The 12,869-nt window shown below is 42.7% G+C and overlaps 1 protein-coding gene and 1 long non-coding RNA gene across 2 annotated transcripts in view; one reads left to right on the forward strand and one right to left on the reverse strand.

Moving 5' to 3' along the window:
• Positions 1-12,869, reverse strand: part of TRPM8 (transient receptor potential cation channel subfamily M member 8) — a 122,854-nt gene that overhangs the window by 79,339 nt on the left and 30,646 nt on the right. The window contains exons 4-8 of the mRNA XM_019554547.1: positions 12,313-12,490; positions 9,542-9,714; positions 7,944-8,118; positions 5,671-5,738; positions 2,065-2,262 (exon numbers count right to left, since the gene is read on the reverse strand). Of these exons, the coding sequence (XP_019410092.1) occupies positions 2,065-2,262; positions 5,671-5,738; positions 7,944-8,118; positions 9,542-9,714; positions 12,313-12,490 (792 nt within the window). The remainder of the gene's footprint in view (positions 1-2,064; positions 2,263-5,670; positions 5,739-7,943; positions 8,119-9,541; positions 9,715-12,312; positions 12,491-12,869) is intronic.
• On the forward strand, positions 3,385-8,275 carry LOC109323119. Its single transcript, XR_002104546.1, has 3 exons — positions 3,385-3,576; positions 4,380-5,154; positions 8,231-8,275. It is a non-coding gene; the product is annotated as an uncharacterized LOC109323119 (long non-coding RNA).

A 12,869-nucleotide genomic window follows, 5' to 3' on the forward strand; every position in this document is an offset into this window, starting at 1 on the left:
TACAACCTTATCAGGGGCCAGCAGCAGGGACTCGGGGAAAGTCTGTTCACCAGGGCCCCCCATGGACTCACCAGGAACAATGGCCACAAGCTGAGGGAGGATAGGTTTAGGTTGGGTATTAGGAAGGACTACTTCACGGTAAGGGTGGCCAGAGCCTGGAATAGGCTTCCCAGAAAGGTGGTGCTCTCACCTTCCCTGGAAATCTTCAAGGTGGATAGGCACCTGGCTGGGGTCTTATGACCTCTGCCACCCCCAGTACTCCTTCCTGCCCATGGCAGGGGGTCAGACTAGATGATCTGTCTAGGTCCCTTCCGACTCACTGATTCTATGATTCTATGACTTGATGATCTTCTCAGGTCCCTTCCGACCCTACCAACTACGAACTATGAAGCACGTAAAAATTCCCCTGTCCCTTCTCTTCCATGCTCAGAGGCATTTCCTTTCCCCTTCTCCTCTCCTCTCCTACCATTCCCTCCTCCCCATCACCACCATTGCTGTTGCATCCCTGCTGCCCTTAGGGTAAAGGGAGCTCATGTCCTGCTCTAGCCACACTGCATGCAGGCTAGGTTCAGCCTAAGAAAGGAGCAGGGGCAGTGACACCAGGCAAGCAGGCTTTCTGCTCAGTCTCCTCTGGTGTTCCCCTCCACCTCAAGAGCTGGCACGGGGCAGGGAAACCTCCCCATCCACCAGTGTCATAACTGCTGTTCCAGGCTAAGCCTGGCCCCCATGCAGCCTAGTGGAGCAAAAAAAGGACCTCTCCTCACCCCTGGGACAGTGGATTCAGCAACAGCAGCAGGTGGGAGAAAGGGAGGGGAAGGGAATATGCCTGAGCAGGAAATGGAAGTGTGGTGGGGGGGTTCTTAGCTGCTCTGGGGGCTTAAACTCTCCTAACTGCAGCTCCCATGGTGAGGTCTGCCTGCCCCAGTGGGGCAGGTCAGAGGCTGGGAGTAGGGGGTGCAGCCACCCTTGCAGCACAAGTCACTGTTACCACACCCCACTTTGCACCCAAATATACTTCTGATTACATAGGAATTGCCATGCTGCAATCACCAGCCCTTTTGGTTCAATACTCTGTCAGGAAGAGTAGGCAGCAACCACTGGTTCAGATAAAGGTGTAAGAAACTATGCAGTAGGCAGCTAAGGGTTAAACAGCCCTTAGATGAACTTTCTTTTCAGCCACTACCAATTAAAATGTGGTTGGAGCTTTGATGCATAAGGATTAATGTGCATTTCAAAGCTGGTTGAGCTTGTCCCCATTTCTATTCTCACCATTGTAACTCTAGTTGTTCTTTATCTTTGGAAGGGTCCCATCACTTCTTTGACTTAATTTCTTGGACTTAAAAATAGTTTGTGGGAATGAGTTCCACAGTTTAAAGCCCACTTTGTGAGAAAAATGGCTTATCTACACCTGCATTTCTCAATCTGTGGGTTGCAAGAATACATGAAAGAGTTGCGAGTAAACTTTAAAAATGGATTCTCCTTTCAAGGAGAAAAACGTGGGAAACCGTGGCTTCTCCCTTGCAGGCTGCCACACACCCACCCCCTACCCCACACACTGGGGCTGGGGCTGGGGCCTGGGGGCAAGGGGCAGCAGGTCGGGAGTAAAGGGCACTGGGTCAGGACTGGCCACTGATGTTTACAAATATGCCCTGGTTCAAAAAGGTTAAGAACCACTGATCTACACCACCTCCATTTTCAAGCCCAGAAGCTCTTTCAGAAGCATTTCACTGTCTCTCATTCTGTCTGTGCCAAACCCTGGAAATATGAAAACTTAGTTGCCTTAGAGCAGCCCTGAGACCATGTCAAGAAGAATACCTGAGACACAAAGCAGCCCTAGGACATGTGCTCAGCTCTGCTTTAAAACACCTACACTGTCATTTCCAGAACTTGGAGGAGCAGGAACAAGTGGACTGCATATAATTCACAGTAGTGATCTAGGGCTTGGCTTTTGGTTTTTAATTATAAGAAAGCAACTTGGGACTCAAATGACAGACCTTTTTCCCCCTAGCTCCCTCAGAATTGCCCTTTCTGCCTCAGCAATTTCTTGACATCACCTGCACCTACCCATTTGATCCAGCTTTCAGTCTCCTCTTCCGAGAGTCTTGACACAGTACGAGGCAGATATTTCAGCAGGCCTTCCTTAACACACGAAGATGACAGAGAACCTTCCACCTCCATAAGGGTTGCTATTACATCTGCAATCTGACCTGAACCCTCCACTACTACACAGGGGATTTTACTCTTGACAGCGACATTGATAGCCTAGGAAAACAAAGAAAAACAAAATGAACATTTTTTTAGTATAGTTTTATGTAGCCAATAGAGAAACCCACAGCTCCAGTCAGTGCTGTCAACTGTAGCAATGCTGGCCCTTCACAGTGGCTTCCATTTGATAAGATTAGATGGCCATAAATAGTTATATGAGGGCTCAGGGACAGGAATTGGGATACAGGGAATGTAGAACTTGATTAGGAGAATGAGAAAATAACAAAGCATAGTTAACATCTAAAATAGCTTACAACACAGCCTCCAGAGAGGAAGAAGTAAAAAAAACCCTAGCATTAATGGTCTCCTTGCCTTCTTTGTGAGCTCTGATAAAGCAACATTTGGGTAGCAGGTTCTGACCTAATTTCTGGAGATGTGAGCACTAGACTTTAAAAACAAAATAAAACACATAAGTAGTAAAATATCAGATATTAAACTAATCGGCCTATATATTATTATGTTGTAGCTGTATGTTAGTACATATAACATTTAATATTTAATTTTATATTCATACTTATATATAATTTTATCATTCCATCTTGCTTTTTAGTTATTTTTGCTAAAGATCAAACTAGTTTTACTCAGGTACTTTCTTAAAGTATGAGGTTGCAGAAACTAAAATGAAAAAGTTATGAATAAATAATGAACTTTGCTACATGGAGTTACTACTTCTAAAGATCACATCTGGGTACTACATGGTATTGACCAATACTCAACAGCAAGTTTTAATTTTTATCTGCCATTAACAGTAGAAATCTATCTAGCGGATGGCAGAAGATAAAAAATACATTAAGACAAATGGACAGCTTCATTACCTAACCACAGCACAGACAGACTGTCCACTGATGAACTAATATTACCCAAAAAAGGCAGTTGTATGAAACAGAAATTAATTTCTGGTGGTCAAAACCACAAGTATATACATCATATCCTCCAATTGGACAATGGATTTATGAAATAAGAAACATACTTTCCAAGCTGATTGGACCAAAGCTGTTTTCCTGGGTGGGACACAGCTAAAATGGAAGTCATAAGTACACCTGTAAGAATTTTTTTTAAATAAAAGAAGTTGATCTAATCAAAGATAAAACAAAGGCCATTCTATAGGCATGTATCTCAGATACTGCCAAGTGCTGGCACCAGTAACATCCATCAAGCATGGCAGCAGGAAAATTCTGCAGCATGGAAATAATTATTGTACCTTCTTGGACTTAACTGAAGTTTCATCTACTTCCTGAGACAACCACATTAGCCATGAACTTTAACAAGAACAGAAATATGGACATCTGATCATACCAATAACACTGTTAAGTAATGAGACTGGCATATGCTCTTTCCTGGGTTATATGATCCAGTTACTCCTCTGATTAAGTACCTTATGTATTAGTTTGTCTGCTTTAAAATGAATATTTACAGCATGCTATTTATATTTGATTAGAAATACTGCGTTTTTGATATTTCTGCAAAACATTCCAGTAATTCATATGGTTTGCTTGAGGAACTGCTCTTCATGGTATGTAAAAAGGCAGGCGAAAGAACCGAAGCCAAAAGCTTCAATTTAAATGTCTACAATTGGGCACCTAAAGCAACATGAGCTTTTTCCATGAAATGCATGATAAGGAAAAAATATAGATTTAAACATTGAAATAATACTTTCAAACTTAAACTGAAGACTGACTATATTAAAACACCTAACTCATTATGCATATGGACTAAATATTACAAAAAAAATCTGTGAGTGAAGCTTTCCACAGAAATCTAAGAAGAGGATTAGAAAATAATTTAATATTGACAGTGAACCAGAGGCCATCCTTTAATATTTTGCATTTGTGGGTGTGTGTAATGTAAATGAAAAGATTAATCTTAAAATTAATTTTAATTAACTGTCACTTTGATGGTGAGAGAAATGAAAATGCCAATAGTGGGCATTGGTGTTAAAGTCGTGCGATCTTTCCGTCATTATTGGGACTAGCAACTGTGCCTCCTCAGAAGAGGATAAGTCATCATTACCAGGTAGTAGTCAGTGTGGATTTATTTTCTTAAATCGGATATCCTAGTACACATAGATTATGATACAGGCTTTGGTTACCTGATGACCTACCATTTTTTCACAGGTCCTCACTCATTCTGGGTCAGCTTCCATTCCCAGGAGCCATCTTCTCCTGCTCCTGATGATTTGACTTCTCTCTATGTCCATACCTCTCCCACGGTTCTGTTCCAGTCTTCCTCCCAGGCTCCTCATCCATATCCCTTCCTCCCTACATATTTCTACCCTCTTTTCTTACACAATCTCAGTCCCCACACCACCCTGCTCTTTGTCAGATCTATTGCCCATCATCTCACTTCCTAATTCCAGTCACACATACTGGCTCCCAAACCCATTCTCATTGTCCAGTCTCCCCTACCTCCTCATCCATTTTCAGGGCTCCCCAACCCTTCCAAGTGACTGCAAGTCCTCTCTTCCGCTTTTCTCCCCAACAACCAGTTCCAGAATCCCCCAGTCCCTAAGTTCGGACAATCTTAGCCTCCTCTCCCCCACCAACTCTTAGGTCCCACCATCTCACTCATCCAATCCCAACCACTTTCTCCCCTCAATGCTGATAACCAAGCTCTTCTCCAGACTACCCTACCTGATTTCTGCCAATCACAGACAATCCAAACCCTATCTCCTGCAACTCCAGTCTCATCTGGCATCTTGTCCTAACCGCCTTCTTCCCTTCCCTCAGCCTTTAGTCTGCTTTTGTCATTTCTGTATTGAAGTCAGGTAGTTTCTTCTTCCACCCTGCCTGGAGACAACAGGAGAGACACCCAGACTTCAAAAGAGAGACTCCCTACCATCCATTCAGGATCCTCGTCCCAGATTCAACATGGCCAGAGCTGCAGCTGCAAGTAAGTCCTGTTTAATTCTAGCCTGGACCATAAGCTGACAGACTTTTGGGGCAACTTATCTGATAAACTGTAAGTAATTTTTACTGAGAATATGTAAACAGATTTCTTACAGGCAAAATTTGGGCATATTTTCAGAGGAACAGCAAAGGTATATTTTGCAAAGCATGGAGGCACTCAAGTTCTCAGAGAAAATGGCTACCAAAATTTTCTTTAAAAAAAAAAGTAAGTGTTGCAAAATTTCCCCCTTCTCCATGCCCCTTCCCTCCCTCCCCCAAAACACTTCATTCTCAAAACTGTTTTGGCAGAAGACTTAAAGTGATTTTTTTTTTTATTTGGATTATTAATATTTGGACAATTAAAAGTATCCATGAAATAGGGTCTTCAAAAGTGCGAGGCAACCTTAATAACTAGGCCATGCTACTAGCCACGTCTGTAATAATTCTAGCAGGGTTACAATTGGGGCAAAACATTACATGATACTTTTTGGGAACAGGTCAGACAGAAGAAAAAACTTACTTTCAAAGTTTCCCTCCCTCCTCCTTGGACAAAGCACACAATTGGAATCTTCCCACCATAATTAGAATCTGTAAAGCAAGCCAAAAAGGGAGTCTCAGCTTGCTGAGTCTGTATATTTAAACCTCAAATTACCGTATAGCCCCTCACAATTCTTATGCTTGTTTGTTTTTATCAGATCCAGCATTCAGAGCATCTTCCATACATACTAATATTCACATCTGTTGTTTTTCATTGATTTAGCAAACATAAAATTGTCAGGTTTCATAAGAACACATTCACTACATTTTGCCAAACTAGTATTTGTTTGCATCTGTACATGGGGATGTGCTACTCCATGAGAAACAAAGCAAGACAAATGGGTTTAAAATTTGTATTGCCAACTCCGAGTTCTCTTAATATGAATTTGGGGACTGACTTCAGGTTCTTTTTCTGTCTGCTAGTTTTTGACCTTGAAGAGTTAGGCCTTCAAGAGTCTTTCTGCAAGTCAGAAAGCTAAAAACATAGCTTTCTTTTAAAATAGAGTCTAATCACTACGTGATCACAAAGGTGGGGCTTTAAGACGCAGTCAATTTTTGTGCACACTCTTGCAACTTTATCCCAAATCTCAGTTTAGAGTAAGATTTAAAGTAGGTGTAATAACTTTAAAGGAGGATACACCTTTTGGTGGGGCCCAGATTCTGCATTCTGGGGAAGGGAGTTACTTGATTTCTTCAGGTTGGATTTTGGCTGGATCTATTTCACCCACACAGGAAAGTAGGCAGAAGGTTGATCCAACCTACTGCTCTTGCACGCAAGTGCTAGGCCTGTCTAAAAGACATCCCCAGCAATTTTTGAGTGGGAAAAAGTGGAAGAGCTATGTATTCTAAACCATTCCCATTAAAGTAAATCAGGAAGAGACAAAGAGTAGGTAGTAAAGGGGTGGGACCATGGCAACAAGGCAAGGGGGGCAGTGGGGAGAGAAATATGTTGTGACCCATAAAGGATTGCAATAATATATTCCCTGATACACAAGGAAAGCAGAAGAGGAATTGCGTTTCAGAACTCTAATGTTTCTCAGAGTTGCTCAGGAGTCAAGTTTAAAAGGCATAGTTTGCCCTACAATAAGGAAAGGATCCAAACTGCAAAATCTGGGTCTGTGATTTTAAATGCACACAAAAAACCAGGGATTAGCTGAATTCATTGGTTTGAATCATTTTACTTGTTGGAGTTATTTGAAAAAAAAAAAATCTGTCTGGCTCCAGATTCCAACTCAGCTGCACGCTGAAGTATCCAACTATTTGGGCTTGTGCCCAGTCTTTTCTAAGTCTATCTACAGAGATTTTATAGGTTGTTTTTGTAATATCTGTTTGAAGCAATTAGGGTTACGGGAGGAATTAGACTGAAATGAGGATTAACAAAGAAATTAATTCTACTGATTAGACATGCTCAAAATTTAACTGTAAAACCAGCAATTGTATATAAAGGGCTTTAATTTAATCCAGTAGTTTAATATATTAAACACTAGTTGATAACCAGCAGTATGCCAACTGAAATTAAAATCCTACACTCTTGGGTAAAGAGTTTATGCAGTGCTGTTTTATTGCTTCATTGAATCTATATTTGATAGCATACATTCTATTTTCAGTGAACAATAAGGACTTAATGTCCTTCGAAATCATAGGTTAGCTAATACTAAGCATGTAAACATCACACTATATGCCATTAGTGAACATGATAATCAAGAGGCAACATTCATATTAAAATAAACAGGCAATCAAGGCCTAACGCAACAGCAAACCATACATTCTTCAGGCAAGCCTTGCCTCCTTTTTAATAACACCAGTATTAGGTACACAGGCTGAATTACAAGCAAACAAAAATGAGGGCTGGAAAGGGATATTGTCTAAAAGTTGTTACTTCCTCTGACAGCAGAAGGATGTCTGAGAGAATGAAATCCTATCAATTCAGGAATCTTAGGGAACAGTGCTGGATACACCATTTGATATCCACTCAAATACTTTGACAATGAAATCTCAAATAAAATACTGGATGTATCTATGTTCTACTCATTTATAAAAAGAACATTCTACTTTTAGATGCATAGATGATGATAGTATACTACCAACACCATCACCATGCATCACTGAGGATACACTGTCAGAAGCTTATATTTATAATATATTATATTTACAGCCATAAGAAAAAGCTTGTTTACCTCCTTAGAGTTTATCACCCAGCCTTGTACAACATCATCACTAAAATGAAAAGGTTTCAATTTTGAGACGTGAACTAACCTGGGATAGCACGGTCCGAAATGTATTTTTCTAACTGAGCCCGTAACTTAGCTTCTGTTGCTGGGTATCCATGGGTGCCATTATCAACCAGTAACAGATGGGTATGATTATTGTCCAGGCAATACAGTGGGTCTCTCTTAAGGTCATCCATTATATAGTGAGCTAAATAATACTCCTAGAAAAATAATGATAGAGCTTAAGTGAGAGCTGAAGGAAATGAAATGGAGGCACAGAAATGGTTGCATCTTTCCTACCAATCTTATATTCTTTTACTGTCTATTTTTTAGGAACAAGCATAATTTCAAGCCAAGTCAGACTCCAGACCCATCTAGGTTTGGGTTTTAATCTGAAACAGTGGGCAATACCAACTGTTTTAGAGGAAACTTCAAGAAAACCTGTACGTAACCATGCAATAATCTCTCTACAGGGAAAGGCTTTCCTGTACCTCTGGCAGTTAGTTTGCACTCAGAAGCATTTACACTGATTTTCATTTTCTCTTATCTAATGTAACTGCAGATGTTCTCATTCCTCATGTAACTGTCTAGCATTTTTTTCTTAAATCTTGTTAAATCTAGTTGAAAATTAGGTATTTTTTCCCTTTGTTTTAATAATCCTTTGTGAGAGTTTTTATCAAAAGACTTAAGAAAAACCCTATATATAACCTCCCATATACCCACTATTCTGTTAATACACTCTAAAGACACATAGTAGATTAAAGATAAAATAAAACATACTGCTTTATCCCTACTCCCCTTAAACTGAAGCTTGCTATTTTGTTCTGATCAATAGAAGAATATTGATGTATTGCTGAAATGTCCAGTATATGCCAACTCAAAACCACTGTGCACCTCTCAGCTTTCCCCCTCAAACCTCTCTCTAAACTCATGCCAATGGCCACCACCAACCAACCAGCCCTAAGTTGGTACCTGGTCATTTAGGCTGACGACTCAAGAGCAGCCAGACTTAATACTTACCAGACTAATGACTCCCTTGCATGCTGTTGTCTACAGGAATTGCTTGTCTAATGTGTTTATAGGATTGAATGGACCCTTGACTTCCTTGACAGCCAGGGTATCCTTATGCCACAGCAATCCATGTAGAAATATAAGCTGGAGCAACCTAACCTAAGTGGAGACATGGAGGCCAGCCCCAGAACTGTGAGAACATGAAGATGGATAAAGCCACCATTTGCCCAATGACCTAGGTCCTGTGGAGTAAAATTCAGCCATACCAAAGAGCCTACCTCCAGCTTCTCATTTCTCATTCAGTGGAATCTTATCTGCAGACATTTTCCAAAATCCAGTATGCATTTTGTAAGCTCAGTGCAACTCATTTGAAATATAACCTATTAGTAGATACCAATTATCTTACCGCAAGCTACATAGTTCTGAAGCAAGAAGAGTTCTTAATGGGCCCTCACGTCTAAATAAGACACAGGCTGACAGCATCAGGTTTGGTACAGATAATGAGGCAGATGTAAAAAAGTGCTGCATTTGGCAAACACTGCATTTAGCGTTAATGTAGCTGTCTTGTGACTTAAAGATGCGTTTTATATTGGATCTCCATAACCCCCCTGGAGAGCACGGCATATTTCTTACGTTGTTATTGCTGCTTCTGATCAGAGTTTCTCTGTTGGAAATCATGCCCCAGGCAGCTATGCCGATAGCTACCACATTCTCCTCGGAAGTCCTGCTGATGGTGTTGTCCCTCACCACTTCCCCAATGTATTTCATCAGTCCATAGTGAGTACCTCCTGTAAAAATCCAAGCTCCTGGGGATAGCAGGTACCAAATGAAATTAATCAACAAACTTAATGAAGAGCATGATAACAGTTCTAGTCTTTATATATTTATACACCTAAGATAAGCAAGCTTCTGATTCTCCCCTGCCCTGCATCCCTTAAAATCATGAACTCCTGTGCTAAGTGGGTGCAACAGACAAACATCCTGAACAAGCACTATTGGGTGTCGATGTTAAGTGACAACACAAAAAGCAAGGCAACAGGGAACTGGGTGTTACCTTAAGGACATGTTACAACTTATCTATCTTCACAGGACTATGGGACAGATTTTAATTGCAATTTTAGATGTGAAGAAGCTGCAAAGAGAAGTCATGAGATTTACCCAAGGCTACAAAGGGCATCCTTGACAAAGCCCAGACTGGCTCCTGACAACTCTCCAAAGCAATTAGCTTGTGTTTGCCTGAATGCACTGGCTAAACAGTCATTAAGACAAAGCTCTACCTCCCTGCTAACCGTTTCCAGCTTTTTTCTTATTCAGCAGACTGATTTAGCAGAAGGCTAGCAAAACCAGCTGTTTGAGAGGTTTGCCATGCATGCCAGCTAAAATGCCAGTTACACTCAATGAAACAAATTCTCGGATTTTCCTCCACTAGCTGAAAAACAGGTTACACTGGATGGGTCAACAGGAGTTGCTTAACTTTGCATTAGCACAGTTTACTATGAAGTAAGCATGTGCATCTACACATGCACATGCTTACTTCAATTAAAACCCCCTAATCTTGAGTAAATTTGTTACCTGCAAATGCAAGTAGCAAATTTACTCAGGATCAGTAATGATACTGTAGCACTCCTGTAGACACCTGACCGGGAGTAAAATCTACTCCCAGTCAGCCATTCACCAGGGGGAGGAAGATAGCTCCCTGCCCCCAAGAGCTCCTAGCTGCCAGGGCAGGTTCTGCTACGGGAGCCCAGGTGGGGACTGCGTCCCCCTGCCCTGGCAGCAGAGAGCTCCAAGCCCCCAGCTCCCAGATCGCAACTGGGGATTGGGGCCCTGGGAAACCCTTATCTCCCAGCTCAAGCCCCATGGTCATGGGGCTCAGGCTGGAAGACTCTTATCTCCCAGCCTGAGTTCCAGAGTCATCCGGCTCCAGCTGGGAGACCCTGATCTCCTAGCCCAAGCCTTGCGACCGTGGAACTCAGACTGGGACATAAGGATCTCCCAGCCCAAGCCCCATGATCTCAGAGCTGAGGCTGGGAAATAAGCGCCTTCCTGCAGTGGCCCCGCAGTCATGGAGCCAGCGCTGGGAGCTCCCTGCTGGTGTGGGCTGAGTAGCTTGTTCCCCATGCAGCTCTGTGAGCATAGAGCTGTAAGGGTGGGAAAAGAGCAGTGGGAAACAAGCTCCCCAGCCTGATTCCCCCTCCAACTCCACACTCACAGAGCTGGGAAGGGAACAAGCTCCCAAGCCCCTGCCCTGAATACCCATGTGGGAGCAATATTCCCCTGCCCTGGCAGAAGGAAGCTTCCACCCCCACTCCCCTATTTGGGACAGTTCCCAGCCAGGCCCAGGCTGCATAGGGAAGCACATGCAGCCTGGAAGTGGCTGGGGACTGTCCTGTCCTGTTTCATGCAACCCCCAGCCAGCTCCAGGCTGCACATGCAGACTTCCCCACTCAACCTGAGAACTGTCCCTGTTAGAGGCAAGTCCCAGCTCCATGCCCTGATCAGGTAATCAAGGCACGGGGCTTGGAAAGAGCTGCAGCGTTGGTGTGTAGATCCAAGCCCTCTGCCCTGATCCATCAGTGGGGCAGTTAGCTTGCTGCTAGCTGCCCCACCACCAGCAGATTGGGCCAGGGGGCTGGGACCTGCCCCATCCCTGAAACTCTTTCCAAACCCCGTGCCCCTGATTGGGGTGCAAGGGCCAGGAATTCCCTGCTGCCGGGACACCATTCCCACCCCAGCAGCAGGAAGCCCCCTGGGCCAGAAGACAAGCCTAGAGGCAACTGTCACCTGGCCCAGTGCTCCCTGCCAGCCCATGGGCTAGCATCCAGGTGGAGCCTGGAGTTCCCCCCCCCCCGGTGGTAGCATGGGCCTGTTGCAGGGCTGCAGGAAACTAGGTTTAAGTCTGCTACCTAATCCCTGCATGTGTAGACACCTGCCCAAAAGTGCTTTAAAAAGATTAGCTTATACCAGTATAAATTTAGGCCAAAGTAAAGTAAATGCATGTATAGATGCACCCACTGGGAATGAATAAAGCCCAGTACTTTAATGTGAGATATTGTAATATTCGTTTTTTTCAGGTATCTTCTGGCACATACCAGTTATTACAATTTAATTTAAAAGTATCAAATATATAAGTGATGGGATATGTAGTAGGATATTTAGAACAGGAAAAACCATATCAAAAAAGGCAAGTTTGTCTCAAGATTCATCTCCCCGTTTCTCATATAGGAACAACAAAAAAAGTGACAACATTTTTCTTCCTATTAAACCCAGGTTCATTTTGGCACCAGCTCATTTTCCTTTTCCATATTAGTTTGTACAGAATAGTTTAACCACTAAATGAGCATGCACTTATTTACCCTAGGGGGGGAAAAAAAAAGAGTAGCTGCAAGACAGCCATTTTTCACCTTTGGACTGGGCAATGAAGATCAGCCTGCTAAATATCTTGCGCATCCGTGGCTTCAGTGCAAAATTTTTTGCTCCCCCTGTGACTGAGATGACAAGATTGGGAGTTTTCAGGTGCCAATGCTGAGTCATCAGCTCATAGAGCGTTTCAGAGTCTGTGTCACATGATAAACGTATGTACTTGATGGAGAAAGAAGAGAGAACAAAGATAATAATGAATTAGTGCAGTACAAAGGAACAGGCAAGTTCCATTTGCTCTCAGACTAAAGAGTCTGATTCCTCATTTGCTTTAAGCGGTGTGGAGTCACTTATACCAACAAAATGCAAAATAGGTACCAAGTCATTTCTGTTAGGTTATACACCATGATTGGACAGGAGTAAACTACTGTGCAAAATGCAAAGCCACAGAGAAACAAGTCCCACCGCTCACGCAGGTTTCTAACCTGTGTACAAGACCTCCACATGACGCAGGAGGTACATGGTCCCACTAGGGGGAATGCCTTACTGGATCTGGTATTGGCAACAGGGGATGACATAGTTGGGGACCTACAGATCGGTA

Source organism: Crocodylus porosus, unplaced genomic scaffold, assembly GCF_001723895.1.
Source record: "Crocodylus porosus isolate Cpor-Errol unplaced genomic scaffold, CroPor_comp1, whole genome shotgun sequence".
In the NCBI taxonomy this organism is placed as follows: domain Eukaryota; kingdom Metazoa; phylum Chordata; order Crocodylia; family Crocodylidae; genus Crocodylus; species Crocodylus porosus.